The sequence below is a fragment of the Polypterus senegalus genome, chromosome 3 (genome assembly GCF_016835505.1).
Source record: "Polypterus senegalus isolate Bchr_013 chromosome 3, ASM1683550v1, whole genome shotgun sequence".
Lineage (NCBI taxonomy): Eukaryota > Metazoa > Chordata > Cladistia > Polypteriformes > Polypteridae > Polypterus > Polypterus senegalus.
The window spans coordinates 177,949,483-177,974,870 of record NC_053156.1 but is presented as its reverse complement, the minus strand read 5'-3'; the positions used below and the strand labels follow the sequence as shown (position 1 = coordinate 177,974,870).

Here is a 25,388-nt window from a genome sequence, read left to right as displayed (position 1 = left end):
GCCTTCTGGTGATACCCTTTCTCCAGCAGTGGCATGTGAACTTTAAATCCCCCTTGTCAGTGTTTCTTCTTTCTAATATATACTTAGTTAGTGTAGACCTTGGAAACAATTAACACTTTTGTAGCCCAAAAGACACAGACTAATGTTCAATCAAAGTATTGCACCTCATTTACAACCAGTAAACAATTCAGGTCCTCATTATGATCTCCTTTGATTAATTTCTTGGTGTTCTGGTGGTTGTTGTTTTTTTTTTTTTAATATTGTCTTTGCACTACTTCTGATTGAATTTTACAGTTATAAAATGTGAAAGAATAATGGTGCTTGACATGACATTATAACAACATCTGAGTTTTTTTTTTGTTTTTTTTTTAAGGTTGCTCTTCTTGACTTTGGAGCTACAAGAGGATTTGATTTGACCTTTACAGATGCCTATATAGAGGTGAGCCACATTTTGAATTTGCAATTAATACATTTTTGTATGTTCCTGTTAATGTGAAAGATAATAAATAACTGTTGACATCCTGAAGGATGAGGGAAATTTGACAATACTTTGCTTAACAGTGCTTAGGATTTGAATGAATGAGTGAGCAGCAATATGTACTCAGAAGCACAATGTGGCATCCATTATTTTCCAACATATTAAATCAGCGCAGTACAATATCAACATTTATTTACATAGCACATTTTCATACAAACAATGTAGATCAAAGTGCTTTACAAGATGACAAAAATAAAATTATATGAAAGGAAAACAAATACGGCAATAATTTTAAAAAGTGAGTAACCATAAAAAAAGATAAGGTTAGATGGCTGGGAGGACAGAAAAAAAAAAAAACCTCCAGTTAGGCTGGAGAAAAAAAAAACAAAATCTGCAGGGGTTCAATAGGCAAAAATACCACCCAGCCCCCACTTGGCATTCCACCTAACATAAGTTTGATCAAATTAGTCCTCTTGGTATTCTGGTTTCACATGATGATATTTGATGATACTGGTTTTGTGGACAGCTGGGACCACCCGCCTTCAATCCATCAACACAGGGGGCTGCCTGATTCCGTGATCAGGTGGTGGTGGTACAGATCGCCACCACAGAAGAACCAGGAAAGATAGCAGAGAATAGTACAGCTTAGTATTGATTGCAGATCCCTGAAAAGTATGATAATTCTATGCCCACATAGTCTATCAGGAATATAATTAAAATGTAGCTGCAATAAAGCCATATGAAAATAATGGGTTTGAAGCAGTTTTTTTTTAATGCTCCACAGTATTAGCCTGGCAAATTTCTGTTGGCAACGTATTCCAGATTATAGGTGCATAACAACCTGGAGTGTAGGATGCATTCCAAAATACATGACAGAGCAAAATTATTTAGGGCTTTGTATACTGTAGTATTTTTAAGTCAATTCTGAATGACATAGGTAACCAATGTAACAAACATAAAACTGGTGAGATGTGCTCAAATTTTCTTGTCCTAGCTAAGATTCTGGATGCAGCATTCTGCACCAATTGTTATGAGTGCATTACAGTAATCTAGTCGGCTAAAAACAAAAGCATGCACTAATTTTTCAGAGTTTGTAAAGTTATAAGAGGTCTAACTTTTGCTATATTCCTTAAGTGAAAAAATGCAAACCTAGTAATCTGGTTAATATACAATTTAAAGTTTAGATCAGAATTAACAAGTACCCCTAAATTCTTTACCTCCACCCTAATTTTTAAGCCTATATTCATGTTTGCCAGTCATTATGATCAGGGTCATCAGACACTATCGATAAATACAGCAATTTGACAAGTGCATAGCTGTGGTTATCCACCTTGTGTTTTGAGATAACCTGACCTAATGGAAGCATGTAGATTGAAAAAAGAAGCGAACCCAGAATAGATCCTTGTGGTACACTATATATAGTACAATATCATGGGTCTACAACATATTATCATCAAAACTCACATAAGAATTTTCTACCTGTTCAGTAAGACTGAAGCCAATTTAAGACGCTGCCAGAGAGGCCCAACCATTGTCTAAGGCAATTAATAACAAAACTGTGGTCTGTGGTGTCGAATGCTGCCCTCATATCTAAGATAACAAGAGCAGATACACAGCCTTTGTCCACATTAACCTGAAAATCATTTACTGCTTTAACCAGTGCAGTTTCTGTAATGTGTTTTGTTCTAAAACTTGACTAAAATTTATTAAGAGAGAATGTTTTATCACTTGGGTGCTTTCTGCCTTTTCTAGAATTTTACTTAAGAAAGGTTGGTTAGAAATAGATCTAGAATTTTCAAAAAACAGGATTTGAGATCATTTTTCTTGAGCAGAGTTTAACAAATGAAGTCTTAAGACCGTCAAGGAAGACCTCTGTATCTAATTATGCGTTTCACATGTCAAGTACAATATCAATAAGCACATTAGAGACTTCTTTGAAAAAGCTTGTTGGCATTGGATAAAGGGCACAGGTGAAGGGTTTAAGAAATTATTCAATGTAGTTCTGGTACATCTATTACAGTGAAAGAGTTTAACTCACTTAAAATGGAATGCTGGGATTCAGTCGGATTAACTTTGGGGGCATGTACTATATTATTTTTAACTAGACATTAAGCCCATTACAATAACGGGCGCTAGAACAGTATTGCATAAACATTAGTAGGAACAGTCCATATTAAATGGCAAGGGTCCTCGACCTCATTCTGCTTCTTGTCATAATTTTTTTTTTGGTTTTTTTTTTTTTTCCAAAAAATATTTTTGCAAGAAGCCTAAAGTAAAATAAAAATAAAATAGAAACATATACGATAATACAGTAAGTATAATTAGTATTGCCTTAGTGTAAAACTTTGTAACAATATGTAATACACAATATCTGAAGAAGATATTTAGTAAAAAGTTTTTATTTTTTTACCTCAGGAAATTTTTCTATAAAATTTCATTATAGACAACATTCTTTGTAAATACTCTGTCTGAGTTTGGCAACAGTTTGCCTTGTTCAGGACCATCTACAACCTTGACAACAACATCTGAAAAACTTCTAACTCTTGATAATGCCACATATAACTGACTGTGGCTGAATACTGGTTGTGTCAAGTAAATGGCAACTTTTTCTAAGGTGCCCCTGAAGTTTATTAATTGTTATGGCAAAGGCAAATGTTCCTGGAAATTGTCACCTTCCTAAGGTAAAGGGTAAATTAGTAGAGGATGGAACCAAATCAATACGGGGAATAAAGACGATGTCCCCTTCAGCTGAACCTGTTATTACTTGAGCAATGATGAGGTTTCTAAACACTCTTTTAGTGTTTATATTCCTAAGGAGCATAACTATTGCTCCCTTTTTAAGGTTCAGTTTATGCCTCGGCATTCCTGTTGAAATTAGCTGATTAAGAAACTCAATAGGATAGCTCTGCATATCTTGCTCAGTTGATAATTTTTTTTACGCTCATTTTCCTGTTCTTCTATAGATCTATTTGCTCTTTTGAGTCTTTCTCTTGTAGCGTTTTTATGACGCTCATTTTCTTTGTCTTCAATCGATCTATGTGCTCGTAATTTTCTTTGTCTTTCAGCCTTTCTTTTGTTGATGTTTACTTGTTGAGCTGACCGTTCTTCCAGGAGATTTTGCTTAAAAAGGGTTTGACTGTCTGAGTCTTTTGTCCCACTTGACGTGTCCTTCTTTTTGGGTGGCATGTTATTAGTAGATAGTTAGTTAGTAAAAATGCACGGGGCACTATTTGTGGCATCTCTCCAGCAATGGATTTAATGTGCGCGGTTTCCACCTTTATTTGCTTATCATGCGCGGCCGAGGCTACGCCATTCACTGTGTTGCTTATCATGCGCAGCCGAGGCTACGCCAATAACTGTGTTGCTTATTATGTGCGGCCAAGGATACGCCATTCACTGTGTGCCCAGGTTCCACCTTTATTTGCGTATGATGTGCGGCCGAGGCTACGCCATTCACTGTCGTGCAAATGGGCGGGGCACGGTGCAGCCCCGCGCATGCGCACTTCACCAGAAGACACACACACACATGGACACCTGGATGCACACAGGGGTTTTATTAAAGAGGATACAATTTATTTTGTGTTTAAAAACATATCAAAAGCCTAACAAGTTTCACTAGTAGTTTGTAGGAGGCATTCTATTGAGTGAGCTGTGTTTAGAACTTGATCAACAGTTGAGAATAAAACTCTTGGACTACCAGCATTATCATTTATAATTTTAGAGAAATAAGAGTGCCTATGATGTTATATTCAGTTATTTTTGCCTTCAGTATTTCATATTGGATTATCAGTTTAGTTTTTCTCCATTAACGCTCAGCTCTCTGGCATGTTCTCTTTAAATCAGACTCTTGGTGTCTTCCAAGGTAGGGAAAAGATAGTGGAAGATACTACTACACTCATAGCAACATGCACTCTAGCCATTAGTCAAGGTAGAAGTAGTGATACACAGGTGACAACCTGTAGGCAGAAAGTCTTTGCTGCACACAGTCTTCATAGAATCAAATGATGGATCAAGATGAGCAGCTATCACAAACCCCCCGAGAACTATCAGTTAAAAAGAAAACAAGAAAAATGCTTTTAGCAATTCCTACAGATTCAGATTTTCAGTTCCATAATTTAAAATGTATCATTTATTACAAACATTTTTTTATATCATAAACAAGTCATGTACTTGTAACTGCTGTAAGAATAAGTTGAATTTGATGGGGTTATTCACTGGTTTTTCCACGAGCTTGACATGGCACAGTAACATTTTTCCAAGAACATGTGAGCATACATGCAGTAGCCTCAACTAAATATGGCAAATGGTAGTTTAAAAAATAATACAAATGTCATTAATTTAATTTTTCTCATTGATTTATTATGTTTAATTTTGTAATTAAAAATATCAGAACGGATGATAGATACAGTAACAATAGAAATGAAGTAGCAAAAAAACAACCTGCTGTTTTACCATGAAAAATTGAACACAGTATTTAAATAGAATTTTTAAATTAAGTTTTTATTCAGGCTATGATTTTAGAGCCAAAATCCAACATCTGCAAGTAACCGAATTAAATCCAACATGCCTTTTAAGTAGTTAAATATTTATTGTGGAGCAAAGATCAAACTGATACTGGATTGCACACTGTTTCTTGTAACAATTTAAGAAGATGATTGTGTATATTCTCATCTTATCATGTTTGTATGAGAGGCTTCCATTTCTTACATTCTACTCTTTGTTGTAACTTCTTAATGAATGGTGTAAGATATTTTCTGATATACTCGGATATATTTAAAGGGACTCCACAGATGTTTTCATTTAGTGGCTATTGCAGAATTAGTGTGAATTTAGAAATCTATCAAGCATGCATATTTAACAAAACTGTTGTGTAAGAGTAGACACAGTTCAAGACTGTAAAAGCCTAGTTTAAATAATTGGTTTTCTATTGCCAATTGCATAGTATGTAGAGAGTATATCTGAAGATGATTAGTGCTATATAAACAAATAATTGAAAGCAAATTACTGCAAATAAAGTGAATCAGTTTATATGTAATTTTGAAATATTGTTGTTGGGTGAATGGTAATGCCGTCAGACTGGGTGACACCAATCATGTATGTGTGTCACTTGCATACCTCTCAAAAGTCTTATATTACTAGAGAAGCCTTAACAATGTTGAATGTGTTTCAGTGTTAGTAAAGGACTCCTCCTCAGTTTTCTTAAATTACCTTCCATTATAGGTCTGAGTGCATATATTGTGTAGAGAAAGAAAAAAATATTACCATACATTGTCCATCAAGATTGGAACATACAGTTCAGCCAAATGATTTGTGTGAAATTTTTTAAATATAAAATAAATCCATTTAAATAAAAAATGTTTTTTAAGGCCTGTAAATAGTTGTGTAGATGTACGGTTTATGGTATCATTCTGTTCTTTTCAAAGATAATAAAAGCAGCAGCAGATGGCAGCAGGGAAAATGTTCTAAAGAAGTCAGTTGATATGAAGTTTCTCACTGGTTATGAATCAAAGGTAAGGGTAAAGCTACAATAATTGAAGTTTGTCCATTTACAAAATGAAAAGGGGGCGCTTGTATCCTTTTACAATAAACTTATAAACAGTTATAAACAACTTACTGTCACTAAAATATCACCAACTCTCATGGTTTTAATTTATAGAGGTTTTTTTAGTTTTATGTTTCATATAGCCCAGTTCACAAGTTGTTGTATGTTTGTCACAAGAGCAAAGAATATGAAGTGCTAGTTTGTGTAAAACTCAGTGAACAAACTCATGTCCTGCTACCTGGTAAGATGTCACAATTTAAAAATGTATATTGGACTATTTAAATTTTACTTGAGCTTTATTTAAACTATTTGCAATATTGTATGAATTTGCAAATGATACACTACAGAGTACATAATAGTGTACTGCATTGACTTTTAGTTACCTTGTAACAGAATAGTACTATTTACTACTAAAACTGCAAAGAAGCTGGAAAAAAAAAAAACAATGTGAAAGAATAATATTGGGACCATTTAAAGGTTGAGACTGACGGTGTAGTGAGCAGGTAAAGTATTAGATTATGTTGTATTGTTTTTGTCATATTACAGAAACAAAAATGCAACTGTACCTCCACAATGAGTCTGGATCCAGCAATATAATCAGACAGTAGGCTCTTCTTGGAATAAATTGCAGTCATTACATTTTTTTAAGAAAAGTAAAAAAGTGAACTTTTTCTTCTTATTATGCAATCCACTGTTACTGGTCCTTATATGCTCTTGTGAATAAGAGAAGCTCATCTACATAAGATTTAGACAAGATTTAGTGACTTGAATCTTGATGTGTGTTAGAGAAGCATAGTTTTAAGCCAGAGGAACATTACACACATTATAGTCAGACAGGATGTCAAACTTAATGCCTACTGTTGCTGGATCTTGTTGACTTCAGGATGTCCAGATTACACCACTTGGAATTATAGGGGACTACAAGTTGCATTATGCCAAATAGACTTTTCATAAATTTTTCACATTTTTGAAGTATTGGGACCTTGACACATTCTAAAAGCCAATAACGTACTGGCTTGCAACACTGGTACCTGTATGAAGCCTTTCCAGGAGTGGTGAACTGAGACACATGTCAGATCTTTTATTTTCCTTTTTCAGTTATGCTGTGATAGAACAAACTTGAGAAAAAAAAGACACATAAGCCTCTCTTCTATTTCTGCATTCTATCTTTCCTTAGGACCATGTTGTACGCATTGTACTTCTGAGTGAGTGCTCATTGATTTCAGCACTTTCATGCACATAAGCCAAGCCACTATGACTTAAGGTAAAATATATCGTGCATAATTCTGTTGGGATGAATGACAGACTGGTCTGAATCACCACAGATGCCGTATTAAATATGTGGTGGTCAAGTTAGAACACCTTGACTACCCTTAACTCACCACAATTACAGTGGGATGCAAAAGTTTGGGCAACCTTGTTAATAGTCATTATTTTCCTGTATAAATCGTTGGTTGTTACGATAAAAAATGTTAGTTAAATATATCATATAGGAGACACACACTGTGATATTTGAAGTGAAATGAAGTTTATTGGATTTACAGAAAGTGTGCAATAATTGTTCAAACAAAATCAGGCAGGTGCATAAATTTGGGCACCACAAAAAAGAAATGAAATCAATATTTAGTAGACCCGCCTTTTGCAGAAATTACAGCCTCTAAACGCTTCCTGTAGGTTCCAATGAAAGTCTGGATTGTGGTTAAAGGTATTTTGGACCATTCTTCTTTACAAAACATCTCATGTCATTCAGGTTTGATGGCTTCCGAGCATGGACAGCTCTCTTTAACTCACACCACAGATTTTCAAGTATATTCAGGTCTGGGGACTGAGATGGCCATTCCAGAACGTTGTACTTGTTCCTCTGCATGAATGCCTTAGTGGATTTTGAGCAGTGTTTTGAGTCGTTGTCTTGTTGAAAGATCCAGCCCCGGCGCAGCTTCAGCTTTGACACTGCTTCCTTCCTTCATTCTTTTTCCTCCATGCATAACGCCCCTTGTTATGCCCAAATAAATCTCAATTTTAGTTTCATCAGTCCACAGCACCTTATTCCAAAATTAAGCTGGCTTGTCCAAATGTGCTTGAGCATACCTCAAGCGGCTCTGTTTGTGCTGTGGGCGAAGAAAAGGCTTCACTGCATCATCATACGGCATCTCCTTGTGTAAAGTGCGCCGAATGGTTGAACGATGCACAGTGACTCCATCTGCTGCAAGGTGATGTTGTAGGTCTTTGGTGCTGGTCTGTGCGTTGACTCTTGACTGCTCTCACCATTTGTCGCTTCTGTCTATCCGAAATCGTTCTTGGTCTGCCACTTCGAGCCTTAACTTGAATTGAGTCTGTGGTCTTCCGTTTCCTCAATATGTTCCTAACTGTGGAAACAGACAGCTTAAATCTCTGGGACAGCTTTCTGTATCCTTCCCCTAAACTATGATGGTGAACAATCTTTGTCTTCAGGTCATTTAAGAGTTGTTTTGTGACCCCCATGTTGCTACTCTTCAGAGAAAATTAAAGGAGGAGGGAAACTTACAATTGACCCCCTTAAATACTCTTTCTCATTATAGGATTCACCTGTGTATGTAGGTCAGGGGTCACTGAGCTTGCCAAGCCAATTTGAGTTCCAATAATTAGTTCTAAAAGTTTTGGAATCAATAAAATGACAACGGTGCCCAAATTTATGCACCTGCCTGATTTTGTTTGAATAATTATTGCACACTTTCTGTAAATCCAATAAACTTTATTTCACTTCTCAAATATCACTGTGTGTGTCTCCTATATGAGATATTTAACCGACATTTTTTATCGTAACAACCAACGATTTATTCAGGAAAATAATGACTATTAACAAGGTTGCCCAAACTTTTGCATCCCACTGTATGTAAAAATAAAGTCTTAAAGACTAAACATTACACAGAAAAAGCATGTAGTGTGACAAGCACTTCAAAGAATATTGGGCTCTTTCAAAAAAGATGAAATATGTACTGCCTGGGTGGGTTGCATTTTATCTGGAGAGACCATGTATTGAGAAAGAAAAGACACAATAGTAGAGAACTGTTTAAACCAGATGGTATTAATGCCTGGGAATATGGGGAAGACCAGTTTTAAGTAATAATGTGTGTGTAAGTGTATATTTGATTATATGTATATGCTATATAATGTATGTATAAGTATATTATGTGCAAGAGAAAAGCAAAAACGGTCTTGAAATGCTTGTTTTAGAAGTAGCAAAACTGATACTGTATACAGTATGTAATAATGTTTCACTAGCAAAGAATGATATTTTTATTTAAGAATTCAATAATTTAGTTATTAAAGTAAACTGAAGTTCTAGAATGCAATTCAAATTAGGGCCACAGTGTTGCAAATGATATATACAGTGGAACCTCTGTTCACGACCATAATTCGTTCCAAAACTCGTCATGAACCGAAGTAATTTCCCCCATAGGATTGTATGTAAATACAATTAATCCATTCCAGACCGTACGAACTGTATTTAATTATATTTTTTTAAAGATTTTTAAGCACAAATATAGTTAATCATACCATAGAATGCACAGCGTAATAGTAAACTAAATGTAAAAACATTGAATAACACTGAGAAGACCTTGAACAAAAGAGAAAACTAACACTGCAAGAGTTCGCGCTATAGCGCTACGAACCGCTCGCTAAAAACACTTTTTTTTTTAATGAGTTTTAAGCACAGGGAAAAAAATTAACATTTGAAAAATCTGTAATTTAATAAACCACCAAGAAAAGTAACATTGCAACAATGCACGCTACGAACTGATCGCTGTAAACAGAAGTGAAGTAGAGGTTAAAATCCAATAGAAAAAAGTGTTCATTAAATACAATGAGGTTAAAACAATGCTCGGATCTGTCTATTTAAAAACAAGCCTGGTGCATTCTTTAACTGCCTTTTCGGCCTTATGCGTCCAGCCGTCTCTCTCTCGTGTGTGTGTGTGTCTCTCTCACGCATCTGTGTGTGTGTCTGTCGCTCACTCGTGTATGTGTGTCTCTCTCTCTCTCGTGCATCTGTGTGTCTCTCTCTCTCTCTCTCTCTCTCTCTGCGTCTGTGTGTGTGTGTGTGTCTCTCTCTCTCTCTCTCTCGTATCTCTGTGTGTGCGTCTCTGTCTCTCTCTCTCCCTCCCCACAGGGAATGCACAGGGAGAGACTGAACACATGCGGGAATCATCGGTGCGCACAAACCGAAAGGGAAACTGGCTTGTTCGTATACCGAGTCTGTGGTCATGAACAGATGCAAAAGTTTGGCAAACTTTTTGGTCATAAACCGATTTGTTCGTGTTTCGAGACGTTCGTGAACCGAGGTTCCACTGTAATGTAAATAAAAATAGATTTTTTTATAATACAGTTGAATGGGAAATAAATATCATATGTACAATTGGAGATGAATTATATGTTATACCTTAAATATTTTTCCATAGACAGAAGTTAGTTTACATAGCATGCTGTTTGTTGATGGTCAGAACCAAGTTATTCATAAATTGCATAGTGGACCTGTGAGGCCACATCTACAAAGCTATGTGAACTAGAGAAAGTCCAGGGGAAGACTGCACTTTTAAACTGTAAAGGAGATGAGTATTAGCTGCTAGCTTCTCTTTCAAGGCAGATATCAACATGAAGTTGTATGAGGCTGAAAATGTTCATGAACATTGACAAAAGTCATCTGTATTGGATTGTTTGCTTTTATCTGCTAAATGTCAGAAAAGACCACAAAAAAGAAAAAGAGAAAACAAGGCTCATGTATTTCAGGCATTCATTCTTCCTACACCATTCCAACTGGATGTCATTTTCCAAAAACCTAAGAAAATACTGTAAATACAAATCAGACTATGTATGAGTTTCTATCACAAGGAAGTAATAACAGTGTCACAAGTGCAACAGTTATTATAAACAGTGCGACTCACCAATGGATGAAGTTGGTTGCCTTGAATATACTTGAAGGGGCCTGAGCTGCCTCGGAAGCTTGCATATTGTAATTTTTTTAGTTAGCCAATAAATGGTACAATTTTTCTTGACTTCTCACTATATCCATTATGGGTAACATGGTACAACACCCTAGTTTCCTTGAATAGAATTATACTGTTCAAAATTATTATGTATGGAGTGTTCACATTTTCTCAGATATTACTGCACAACAAAGTTTTGGCTTCTTGAACACTGTTGGGTGTTTCTTATAGATTTTTGGGTGCTGATCACGAATATCACGTCAAAATGTATCCATCACGTACTGCTTCAGTTTTGTCATGATTTTTTTCTTATATTTGTATCCAAACATTTTCGCTCCCGTAAGTGACTTATCAACAACGGTTTGTGCAGCCTGGGCATGCCCAGGCATTGAATCAGACCATGTTGGAAGCTTTTCTGTGGAAGCTGACATCCTGGGCATGCCTGGGCAGGTCTGAATGAGCTTGACGCTGTCTCAGCATGCTATAAAGGTGACTTGCATACACTGCTACTGCTCATTTGGTTTATGTAGATAGTCAGTGTGTATGTATAGTACCAGTATAGTAAAGTATAGTATCTGTAGCAATATAACGTTTTGGTGTCGGGTAATATGTCTCATCAATGTCATAACAGTCACGATACATTCTGCTTGATCTGTGGCGAATATACACTTGCACCACAGAGACGATGGATGACTGCTCTTGTGAAGAAAGCTTATCATCTATATTTCGGCTGCAAAACTGGTCATCAAGACAAGGAATGGGCACTTCACATTTGCTGTGCGACATGTGAAGTCAGTCTGAGAGCCTGGCTCAGAGGCACTAGAAAGATGATGCTGTTTGCTGTTCCGATGATATGGTGAGAACAGAAGGACCATGTGACAAACTTTTACTTCTGTTTGATTAATGTGTCTGGTTTTTCTGCCAAAAACAAGAAGTCAATTGAATATCCTAATCTGCCTTCAGCAGTCAGACCCGTGCCACATGACGATAGTCTTCCAATTCCGAAACCACCAGAGGATTGGACCTTAGACGAACCAGATGGAGAAACTTCCATGCAGGGTACTAACAGTGACATTGACCCGGATTTTGAACCATGCTCATCAGGCGATCCACATCTGATAACACAGTCCAAATTGAACAATTTGGAGATTTGGAAAGAGCTTTGGGTCTGTCAAAAGCAAAAGCTGAGCTGCTGGGTTTGAGACTGCTGGAATGGTGTTTGCTGTCACCAGATATGAAAATTTCTGTGTTTCGAGGCCGACATCATGATATAACCAAATTTTTTGCACAAGTCGACAGTCTGTTTCTGTTGTGACATTGAAGGATTGTTCTCGGCCTTGGGTTGTGATCACAACCCGGAAGAGTGACGTCTCTTCATTGATTCGTCAATGTTAAGCCTGAAAGCTGTTCTTCTACACAATGGCAACGTTTATCCTTCAGTACCTGTTGGCTATGCAGTACACATGAAAGAAACGTATGAGAATATGGAACTGTTGCTGAAGCACATCCAGTATATCAGGTACAACTGGAATATCTGTGGAGATCTTAAAGTCGTTGCTTTGTTACTAGGTCTGTAGCTTGGCTATACAAAGTACTGTTGTTTCATCTGTGAATGTTACAGTCATGCCAAAGAGTCACACTATTCTCGACAGAACAGGCCACTCTGTAAAAAGTTAGTTCCAGGACAGAAAAATGTGGCACATGAATCACTTGTTGACCCAGCAAAGATATTTTTGCCTCCTCTTCACATAAAACTGGGACTTATGAAGAATTTCATGAAAGCACTGAACAAGGAAGGTGAAGGTTTTCGTTATTTAAGAAAGATGTTCCCAAGAATAAGTGACGCCAAGATCAAAGAGGGCATTTTTGTTGGCCCCCAGATCAGACATGTTATGAGTGACAAGTGGTTTGAGGATCTGTTAGTTGGGACGGAAAAAATTGCCTGGAAAACCTTCAAACAGACGTTGTTGACAATTTTCTGGGCAATTACAGAGCCCCAAACTACATTCAGCGGGTAGACAAACTTCTCAAAGCATACAAGACAATGAAGTGCAACATGTCACTCAAGATTCATTTCCTCCACTCACACTAGGACTTCTTCCTCACAAATCTCAGTGCTGTCAGTGACAAACACAGTGAAAGGTTTCACAAGGACATTGCTACGATGGAGAAACGATACCAGGGCAACTGGAATCCATCAATGCTTGCTGACTACTGTTGGACACTGCAACATGATTCATCAGACATTGAATACAAAAGAAGATCAGGAGCAAAGCACTTTTAATTCTGTTGAATTTAATAGCTTATGTGAAACATAAACGTGACTAAATACGTTATTGTCAGTAAACATATAAATGTCTATTTCTCAGAGTTCCTACGTGATGCAGTAAAAGCAAAACTATATTTGTGCATATCCAGTAGGTCCCTGCCACAATCAGCAAAAAGTTTCCAGGAAGCAAGACATTTCAAAAATATTGTTGTGCAGTGTATTTATTTAGTTGTATGTTTTGCACAAATTGAATAGTAACAATATTTTTTTTTAAAAAAAAGTTTTTCTGAAAAAGTTTTCCTTCAATGAGTTAGTTATTTGAAAAGAAAAAATGAGTAAGTTGAGTTATGCATAAAAGTATTCTCAAATAAATATTTTTTTTGTTCATACTGATCTTTGTCACCTGAGTTTTTGACAACATCAGCGTCTTGCCTGATTTGCTGAGAAGTGTTGAGATACCTATTTAAGTCTTAACTATGAAGTATTTTTGACTTTTATGTAATATTACGTTTAATAAAACCTAAGGTTGAACTCCTTTAACTAAGCCAATCATATGTCAGCTGTGACAGAGCATAATTCTTTATTTTTTTTTCTCTTTTCTCGAACAGGCTATGGTGAATGCCCATGTAGATGCTATCATGATCCTTGGAGAAGCTTTTGCTTCCGAAGAACCATTTAACTTTGACTCTCAGACCACCACTCAGCGTATTCATAGTCTTATTCCAGTAATGTTAAAGGAAAGGTTGTTGCCTCCCCCAGAAGAGACCTACTCATTGCACCGGAAAATGGGCGGCTCTTTTCTTATTTGTTCACGGCTCAAAGCCAAAATCAAGTGCAAGTACATGTTTGAGGAGGCTTATGAAAAGTACTGGTGTGGAAGAAAAGCGTGACCAAGCAAATGACTAAAACAAAAGAAAAGCTGTTGGCATGGTGGTGTTGTTGCTTTGCCTTTATGTTTTTCATTTTTTTTAATAATTTGAATGTGCACAGAGAATATTTGATGAATTTGTTGTATTTTTCTAACTCTTCTGTAGCCTTTATCCCACAAAAATCAATGCATAGTAACCAATGTGTTTTAAAAAATAATCAGATTTTGTCTGTCACATATCCTGACAGGTAATTGTGCAAAAATCAGAAAAAAAAAATTTGTTAATGGAATTTATAAAATATAAGTAATTTAAAAAAAGTTATAAATTAACCTTTTTGTTAAAGTTGAATGTATGATGTTTTAAATCATTATAGATCTGTATGTTTAAAGTAAATATTTCAAGTATCCCTTTACCAGATTCCACATATAATTTTAGAATAAAAGACTCAACATTAAAAAGCAGGCTGTGGCTAATAGTTAGTAAACCAAACATTTATTTGAAAAGAAACATTGCAAATTTTACTTGCTATTTTGTGTTTCATTATGATAATTACTTTATAGCCCTCTGGAAATGGGTCTGTTTTACATTCCTTCTGCAAGACGACTTTTTTGTTAAGATATTGTATTTGATGTCACACTATTTAATCTAAGAATGGAATGTTTGTCAACAATAGTTTCAAATATGTGACACATGCCTTTTAAATAACATATAATAATGGAAAATGCAAGAAAGGAAGATGTTCTTCAGCTTTCACCACTTGCCATAATGTTTTTTGTTTTCTATTTGGCAATTAGTTTTATTGATAATTTTAAAAAAATATTCACTATCACACACTATTTAAAAAATAAACATCTTTTCATAAGTCATTTGACTAAGAAAACGAGTTAGCATTATTCAGAGTGTTTGTGTTAATATAATATGGATCACATAAAGACATTGCCTGCTTATTTAAAATGTATACCTCTTATCAGTTTCTTTGAAATTTTAAGATGTTTATAGTTGTGTTTTAGTAAATTTGCACTAGTTCTTTGCAAAGCAGCATCTAAAAAATGAATGGTGATAATATTGTGGGAAAGTTTCTACTGTATGTCTTCTTTTAAATAAGAAGCCTAGAATATCTGCGGGGGAGATGGGTCTAAACACTGACTTCCAGGTAGTTGAATTTTTTTTTAATGTCTCCTCCACAAAAGTCAACAAAGACGGCTGAATCAGTATATTTGAGAATTTTCAAGCTTTATATTTTTTCACCAATATCAGACTCCTTTGGGGAAGAAATGGCTTGCTCCATTGAAGTAGACCCCACATTAGAATCTGCATCAGTTCTTTCCCTAGTCAATAATAAGGCATTGCAACTCCTTACACCAGTACTGTATATTTTGACCAAACACACCCTTTAGGAGCATACCAGGCTACTTGTTGTGTGCGTGTGTCACACCAAAGAATTTAATTGGAGTATTATCTTTTTATTACTTTTTTAATACATGAGCTTTGTTACAATTAATGTTATCTTTTGTAACTGTTGCTTCTCTGCTGTGAATAGGTCTTTTGTGTTATCAACACTAAAGTGATTATAATTATCAACTAGTCATTTTACTGAACACAGTTTTTTCAATAGTAGAGTCACAGGAAGATAGACATGTCCCAGCAGCATTAGACACAAGGCAGTAACCAACTCTGGTTCCTGCTGCCACCCCATGAGAGGGTACAAATACTCACACATGGGCAATTTGTAGTCCTCAGCTGACCTAATCTGCATATTGCAATTTGAAAGTGAGCCAGACTAAGACACAGCAAGCATGCGAGTTCAGTGAAATCATGGAAACATTCAGGAACTTTGCCAAACTTGGGAGGGTGAGGGGAGGGTGGATATGCATTGAAGGCAATCGGGAAATGGGAAATGAACTAGTTTTGAGTGGATTATAGTGCTGCAGTTGTATTTTAAGTTTCCTTGAGGGTTAAGAAAGCATCTGTCAACTGTGCTGGATTGATTGTGTCTAGCAATGTGAACTGAGCTATTAGGCAGCAGTATTACTACTGTGCCTTAAGCAACAAAAGACACCGGAGGAATGATGTTCACAAACAAAATACAATAAGTGGCCACAAACTAGCAATAAGTTTAAAAAAAAAAATACACTGATTAGCCATGCCGCTCTGGGTTTTTGAAGTTGCACTCCACTGCTTTCATATCTTTTTTGCATATGATCTATCTGTATAGATGCTTTGCACTTTTTTTTCCATCAAAAAGACAGAAACATGTTGTAAATAGTAATAAATGTATCATTATTATTACTTCACTGTTTTCCATCTCAGGGAGGGAGAGGGCTCCTTTAAGATTTGTTGTGACTCGACACTGTGCTGCATGTCTAATTGTGCATGCATTTGGTTTAGCGTGCACAATTTGCCATGTGGTGTGATAGCACATAGAAATTAGAGCTATATAGTTGGTGGTAATGGTTGATTTGAGCTAATACTCTGTACCGACACTTGAGCAAGGAGGATAACATCTTTAAATCCAGCAGTGAAGACACAACATATAATGAATCTATACAGAACAAGGTTGTATTTTCATAATTTTTTCATTATGCTCAACTAATGTACCCCTCAAGTGAAAATACTGAAAGTTTTTTTTTTTAAGTGGGGTATAAATCCATCCAGAGGACTGATCATGTAATGGCATCATGAATGTGTGTATACACCATATATTTATGCATGCACAAAGCAGATCAGGCAGTGTCATATAGTACTTGTTTGAAAGTTCTGCACATGTTTTGATCAGGTAGTGACATTCTCATCCAGCATGGTTACTATAAAGCCTTTATGATGTCAAAAGCACCATGTAATCTTAAAGTCTGTTTTTCTAGTTTAAGGTCTTCATAGGAATGCAAGGCAGAAACAAACCTAAATGAGACAAATCCCCACTTTGACAGAATGGGTCAGTTTAATACTACTTGTTAGCCTACCATTCATGTCTGTAAACATAGTACCCACAGACACATTTTCATATTGTACAAAGCATTACAGTAGACCTCTTTATGAAGCATATAAAATAAAAATGTATTTAGTCATCCATCCAGTTTCTGAGCATGCTAATTCATGGTTGCTGTGATGAAGTTATGGAAATTAATAAAATGAATTAACATTTGACTATAAAATAATAATGAGCAGTAAGGGTTTTTAACTCTTAGCAGTGTGGCTGAACAATAACTATATGCATAATTACAGTATACGGTATATAAAGCACATTATCTGAGATTGACACTGCCCTTTTCAGTGTCAGGCCATCCTTTGCATGAATTGTGGGAAACTAACCCAGAACAATCAAAGAAGGCCAGCTTCAGAGTGGCTAACTAAAAGACTTTCATACATTTAAGTGTTTATAGGCTTTAGGATAGGGGGTGATACTGGGCTTGCTTACCTGCAGATGTTATATTTTAGAATAATTTGCACATGTGCAATGATTCAAACAGAGACCTAGAGGATATAACATGATTTTGTATTTATTTTAAGTCATTTTTTTTATTATTGTAAAAAAGAAAAAAAAGTTAAGTCAGTAGTTCACAATCAATTGCAAAGTTTGGTTTAAAATAGTTCCTACAGCAAATTCTTGATAAAAATTGTTTCACAGTGTTTATGGCTTTTTCTTCCTTTATTAATAAATCTGTCCTAAATAATATGAGGCAATTAAAGTAATCTTCAGTGAAGGTTCAGGTTTCATGCTTCACTGAATTATATGCATAAAAAACAGATATCTATAAAATTATTTTATTTGAGTTTCTTTTGTACAATACGAGGAGAATGTTACACACTAACAATTATTTAGATACAGTTACTATAAAGCACAACAGTATGTAATTTATAATGTACTCTGTACTAAGCATGTGTAAGTTAGTTACTTTTAGAGTTTTTTTAATAATCCCAGTGGTACTGCAGCAGTATAATCTGAAACAAAAAGTGTGTCATTTAATTTTTTTAAATGTTATGTTTTTTTCCAAAATGAATTTTATTTGTTGTTAAATCCATCAAACTGCATACATAAAAATACTCTTGATACAGACACTGTTTTAATAAATTTATTGACTTCACATACATTTGAGGTGCACTCCTGATAAGAGCTCTTTCTCTTTGTATCCTACTGTCGGAATAAGTAGTGTTAGGAGATTAATCTAGTTTTCATATATTTAGTAGAGATAAATGTGAAATTAATGTTTATATTAATGTTTCTTTTATTTCCATGTGCTATTTTTATTTTAATCTGTTTATTCCTTTTGGCATTTTCTTGATTCCTTTTGTCATTTTCTTGACATCATTGCATCACACTTCATGCATTTGTTTTTGAAAAGGGTGTCACCTTTTTGAGCTTCTATATTTCATGAACTCTTTTGTTTCAAGGGTCTGGTCGCTATGATAACCCAAGTCTGCTAGGATTGTGACATGACCACTTAGAATAGTGCTTGAGCAACCAAAAATAATGATTTTGGAACAAAATTTTTTGATCTTCAGTGTAAGAGACCTAAGCAATGACTCTGAATACCTTCTGGCCAAATTCTTCAAATAAATCTTGGCATACAGCTTACGCTACTACTGTGAAAATTTTCTAGTAGTATACACTTCTCATTCCTATTCAAAGAATATATTTGTTAAATATGGCATTTCAAAAAGCTGCTCAAAGGCTGTGCCAGACGGTTTTGGAAATGAAACTGTCCCAAGAGAAAACGTAAGATTATAGGAAACATTAATTGACTCGCTGACATAAGGCATTTTTTACAAAGAACTGCCAGTTCTGATGTAGCCCAAGTTCCCATATAACACTTTATGTTAGGCATAAAGTTCTACAACATGACATAATATGCATAATTTGACTAAAAAAGATAATTATACATACATTTTTATCTGCAGTTTTTTTAAAAAAAGAAGGTGCATGTCTAAGTAATTTCAGTAATAAGTGACAAAGAAAATCATGAGGAGTGATAAAGGACTTTGTTAATTTCTTGGAGCTACACCTAAGAATTGTTTTTATCTGCTCCAGTAAACAATGTATTCTTGTTTATATTCCTAACATTTTGATTTTTATTAGAATTAGGTTTACAAGTGTTTTGAGAGACAAGCAAACAGACAAACTACCCTAGGAAGAAATGAGGATTTTTTTAGAGTTTTTAGAACTTTGTGTTCTTTCTGTAATTAACTTTTGCATGTGTGTGTTTCATAGTTTTTGAAATCACCAGGAAGGTTCTTGCTATACTTAATTGTAGAAGCACGTGACTTTGATAGTCACCTTGTCTCATTATAATCCAAACTTGTTCTGTGATATGAATATAAATAGTGGTGCCACATTACAGTTAAAGCTAAGTTAAGATCTTTCTTTTTAAAGCATGTTTATAAAATTTGATAGCAACACAGATTTCTATGAAGCAACAATTTTCCAGAACTTTAATCACATTTGGAAAATATAGGGTATCTACAGAAAGCAGATAATTGTTACGAGTAGTTTTTTGTCCTAATAAGCTATATATATTTTCTGTCACTGCACAAACCTTAAATCATGTTAAACACTATTTTTTTTAGTAATGAAAAGTGAATCAAAGAAAATTACATGTTTATGTCTCACATGTTCACTTAACATTCTTAAATCTTTTGTGATCCAATAGGGTATTGCCTTGGTCCAGAACTTGTCCCTGCAGTATCAGGTGAAAGGCATTGTGTAATCATATAGATGTCATCTATTTATTATCTTGTAAGCTTTAATTATAAGGCATAACATTATAATGACAATCTCAAACCTTGAAACGTCATTTTTATGTTTGTTGGGTTGGTCTGTGGGTGTTGTAAAGATCCTTAAATTCATAACCTTGATTTTCTATCACTAAAATGAGTTCTGATAAAGTCATAATAACAATGTTATTATACAAATTGTAAAATATGCTGGTCATGTAACACTCAGTCTTGTGTGATATATGGTGTTTACACAAGGCCAGTGCTTCTCAGGTTCCATCCTGAGGCCCTTCCACTGTAGCTGCAATTTTCCCCTCCAACCAGTTTCACAATCACTGGATCACTTTATCTCTAATTGAACTCGTTGTTTACCTGCCTTTTTCTTCTTCTCATATTTTGTCTTCAAAAGTAGTACAGTAGCGCAAAATATATAAAATTTAGATATATTTGTGTTTTTGCTGTTACTTGAAGTGTTTTACTCTCTTTTGACATTTTCTTATTAATTAATCTTGGAGTTTGCTCTTTTAGTTGTATCCTAATAATAATGATTAACAACGAGCAGAGCAAACACAGGGTAAATGACACAGAATGCTAATAGGTAGCAGTTACTTCAGTGTCAGATCCATTAGTGAGCGCATTAGTAAATATGTAGTTAAATAGGCAGAACACAGTACAGTTACAGCTAAGATTCCATAATCTTGTGTGTGTGCAAAAGTGGAATGAAAGCAATGATTATGAGCGGAAGAATCTTCAAAACCAAGTTAAAAAGGTTAATTAATCTAATGTAAAATACATTAATTATTACTAAATTCCAATATAAAATTTAGCAAATCTGGTTTTGTAATTTTTCTAGTTGTCAACAAAACACAGAAGCTAGTAATTAACTGCTGTCTTTGATGAAGATAAAAGTGTACTTAAAAAAAATAAATAAATAAAAAAAGCAGAGAATCTGTTTGGGATGATAATCTGCATCCACAGTGGGCTTTCAGAGCTCAACCTGAAATCCACTGCACCAAGAGTCAGCCTTATGTGTAAAATGAACATTACACCATGACAGTAGAGCTGTCGTAGATGACAGCCATCACTGGAGACAAAAGTTTAAATGGCATGTTTAGAACTGGCAGGCCTTCAGTGTGTGCATCACGTGTGGTATGCTTTCATTTTGAATTTGACATGCCACAAGTTATTGCATCTAATCTCAACTCAGCTACTAGCAGGAGGTCCTGTATATTTCTTCTAGATGAGTTATTGTAAAATGCACAGTGCACAGTAGAATTTGTGAAAATGACAGTATTCAAACAGAACTTGATATGTTCTGATTTTTTTCCCCATACCTTTCTCAATTTTTACGATGGAAAAACAACTGCAATGCCTCTGTTTTTTTTTTTAATAAGGAATTTTTGACAGCCTTGTGGCAATAAATAGAAGATTTTCTACAGGGATGAACTGTAAATGATGACATGTTTAAGATGCACCCACACTGCACTATGATCCACTACTTATGCTTCATTTTATGTTACCACTTGTCATATTTCTAAGCTATGTAACCTTGTTTCTTTATTTCCTCTTTAAAGGGAACATTTTAAAAGTATTCTTGAAACCTTACCTAAGGACGTGCACATTCTGTTGGTTAATTTAAGGTGTTTTTTTTTTTGAGCTTATTGCATTTGAGGAATAAACAGAGAAAACAATTTAAAAGATTTATTTTTTTAATTGCATTAAGTCTGTGTGGCATTTATGGAGTTTTGTAAAATTAATATAAAATAAAGTCAGTGCATTTGACTCTTGATTGCTTTTTATTCTGTATTTCTACTTTAATTGTAATTATACAGTGTATAGTGTGATAAAATGTTTACATTTGAATTTCTTTGTAAATGCTTTACTCTAATGCATACCGTGTCCACTATAAAGTTTTGGACAAAGACACGTTTTTCCTTGATTTACCCCGCTGCTCCACAATTTAAAATTGTAAATCAAAGAATTAGGACATGATTAAAGTGCACATTGCAGATGTTCATTTAAGGTTATTTGCATACATTTCAGTCACACCATGTAGAAATGACACTTTTTCCACATGGTCCTTCATTTCACGGCACCATAATGTTTGGGACCACTCCGATACAGGTTCATTTTTGTCTCCTCCATCCACAAGACATTTTTCCAGAATTCTGCATGTTCTTTTTAAGTACTTTTTCACAAACTGTAATCTGGCCAGTCCTATTTTTCTGACTGACTAGTGGTTTGCATCATGAAGAGTGGCTTTTATTTCAGTTCATGTAGTGTTCTCTGGATATTAGTCTCTAACAGATACACCTCTGCTTCCTGAAGACTATTTCTCATCTATTGGACATTTGGGGCTTTTTGTTTATCATATTGAGGAATCTTCTGTTATCAGCAGTGGAGATCTTCCTTGGCCTATCAGTCCCTTTGCGATTACTGAGCTCACCAGTATGTTCTCTTTTTAAGGTTATTCCAGACCGTTGATTTAGGTAATCCTAATTTTTTTTCTGATGTCTCAGATGATTTTATTCTTGTTTTTCAGTCTCATAATGGCTTCTTTGACTTTCATTGGCACAGCTTTTTCCCCTCATGTTGAATGATGGCCACTACAGACTCCAAATCGTAGAAGCAAGCCCAGGTCTCTTATGCCTGCACTAATGAAGCAGTGAAACACGCCTGAGTAATCACAAACACCTGTAACACCAAATTTCCCCAAACATTATGGTGCCCTGAAATGTAGAAAAAGTGTTGTTATTTCTACATGGTGTGACTGAAATATATGCAAATACCCTTAAATGAAAGTCTGGCAATGTGCACTTTAATCAAATCTGAATTGTTTGATTTTTAGTAGCTAAACTGTGGAGCAGAGGGGTAAATCAACACAAAGTGAATCTTTGTCACAAACATTAAGGAGGGCACTTTAGCTTTGCTTGACCATCCCCAGGTTTGGTTTACCGGATATACAATTTAAAAAGATTGTAATTTTCATGGGATTTGTTACATATGCATTATTTTCACTTTTACTTCAAAACCTTTGTGAAAACAATACCGTACTTGTCCTTTATTTCCGGCCCTGGGTGAAGCGGTTGGATCATCTGCTGGCTTGTTGTTGTTGCTGCTGCTTGCGAGCTGCGTGTTTTGCTTGTCGTGCTGTGCGTCGATCCTTTAAAAGCTTGTACGACAGCTGTCCTTTTGCCACTTTGCTTCTCTGTCACTCGCGTTGTGATGGGGTGGGCTTAACGCAAGCAAAGGAGAAGCGGTCAGTTCATCTGATGGCTTGCTGCTGGAGAGCTGTGTATTCTGCTTTTTGCGCTGTGCATCGATTATTTAAAAGCCTGTACAGCAGCTGTCCTTTTGCCACTTAGTGTCTCTGCCGGTCACGTTTTAGGGGATGGAGGGAGTTTTGGCTGAACATATACTAAGGAGAAGCGGTCGGATCATCTGTTGGCTTGCTGCTGCTGGCGAGCTGTGTGTTCTGCTTGTCGCTTGTCATTGTTTTAAGAGCTGGGAGCACATGAAGCGTGTCTGCCAAAAGCATTCCAACAACTGCTTGGTTAGATGACCGTGAAATTGTTGTAAATGTTGTCTCACTTCCTTGTCTCACGGGACGTCAAATTGTCTTCCTAGTCTCTCTTCCAAGATTTTTTTTATTATTATTATATATAATATATTGTGGTGGTCGGCTGGGGGCTGTGCCCAGTCGCCATGCCTGGACGGACCCGGAGAGGGACTGTGCCTTCCCACGACCGCAACAGGGCAGCCGCCAGGGGGTGCCCGGACATTTTATGCGGTCTCGGACGTCAGGACTTACGCCATACCCGTAGGTGCCGCAGGAAGTCGATCAGAGAGCACTTGGAGCTCGTCCAGGTGAGAATAAAAGGGGCTACTTCCCTCTAGTTGAGACTGAGAGTCGGGAGGAAGAGGACAAGGCTTCGGAGAGAGGAGAGAAGACAGCCCAAAGAGGACCATTGAGAGGCCCGAGAGATAAAGGGTGTTCGGTGCTGGAGCTCACTCATCACTAATTCTCCAACTTCCCGTGTAGGTGGAAGGCTGAAATTTGGAAGGCTCATTCCTTACAGCTTACTTACAAACATTAGGCAGGTTTCATTTCAAAATTCTATACGTAACAGTCATAACTGGAACCTACTTTTGTCCATATATACGGCTATAGCCTGCAGCTCGGTCGCCGTGTGAGGCGGAGTTGCACCTGCCCATATAAGACCGTCCGTCAGCAGCTATCCAATAGACACGCTGCCGCAAAATATTCACGGGTGAAGGACTGTGCTTATGCAAACGAAGATGAGATGGTCAGGCACAAACTCGGCGAAAGTGCGAGAGAAACTTTTAAGTGCCAGGTCTTTGCTAACATTAAGTAAAACCGTGGACATCGCAAGATTACACAACATAGCACAAGCACAGCTGAGAACCTTCAATGCATGTACTCCGAGTGGCTCACGTGAACTGACTTTGCAGGACTGGGAAAGGTAAACCCGTGCATGCAGTGTGTGATGTAACAACCCTGTGACGCTGAACAAGCCTTTTGTACACATATCAATAGGAAAGCAAGGTGTAAAGTTTAAGTTTAAATTACGTTCATAGACACGCTGGCACTAAATATTCGCAGGCAAATCCACAACTTAATACTGGGAATGCCTGTTAAACATCTTAGATTCACGAGTACCGATTTGGGTAGTGATCACTTTGATGAATGAAACCTGTTCAAAAAACGCATTACACAATTGAGAAGGCAGCAAAAGAATATGAAGTGAGTGACGCATGCAAGCATATTCATAAGTGCAGCTACTGCAGAAACAAAGCACGGTGTGAACCTTAAGTTCATAGACAGGCTGCCGCTGGCATTTGATATGCCTACGACGAATACGATATTCGCGAGATACAAGTTTAATGAGAAGACGCAGGGTATAAATGAGACTTTTGATCACTTTGTAGCAGAGGTAAAATTGCTGTAACGGAGTTAAAATTGACAGTGAAGGACTGTGCTTATGCAAACGAATAGGAAAGCAGGGTGTAAAGCTTAACTTTAAATTAGGTTCATAGACATGCTGCCGCTGGCGTTTGTCATGCCCAAGACGAATACGATATTCGCAAGATAGATCACACTAGATAGCACAAGCACAGCTGAGAAGCTTCGATGCATGTACTCCGAGCGGTTCACGTGAACTGACTTTGTTCTGGCTTTAACTACTGTGAAATAAACAGACATAAACTGGAAGCGTGAATCTGTGCCTTTTAATAATCTCTAGAGAGAAACGTGGTGGCAGCGTAGGTAATGGAACTGCGTTGAAAGTCGCACCAGTTTGCTGTTAAAAGTTCAGGATGCAGAGACGCTCACACGAAAGCAAAATGGAGGGTCTGAGACTGCCGCTGACATTAAGCCTCGATGCTAAAGACCTGGCGAAGACATGGAGAACATGGAAGGACGAGTTCAGATTATTCACAGAACCTGCAATGCCGGAGGCAGAGGAAAACACTAAGGTCAGATTATTCCGTTATTTTATTGGAGAGAGTGGCAGAGAATTGTGTCAGGCGCTGACTGGTG

General features: G+C 36.3%; 1 protein-coding gene across 1 annotated transcript in view; it reads left to right on the top strand.

Annotated features, from left to right (window-relative positions):
* The window catches only part of LOC120525708 (atypical kinase COQ8A, mitochondrial-like), a 154,264-nt gene extending 132,650 nt beyond the window's left edge, over positions 1–21,614 (top strand). Inside the window, exons 13-15 of the mRNA XM_039748244.1 lie at positions 374–439; positions 5,902–5,988; positions 13,859–21,614. Coding sequence (XP_039604178.1) covers positions 374–439; positions 5,902–5,988; positions 13,859–14,140 — 435 coding nt within the window. The 3' untranslated portion in view covers positions 14,141–21,614. The remainder of the gene's footprint in view (positions 1–373; positions 440–5,901; positions 5,989–13,858) is intronic.
* The last annotated feature ends 3,774 nt before the right edge of the window (positions 21,615–25,388 follow it).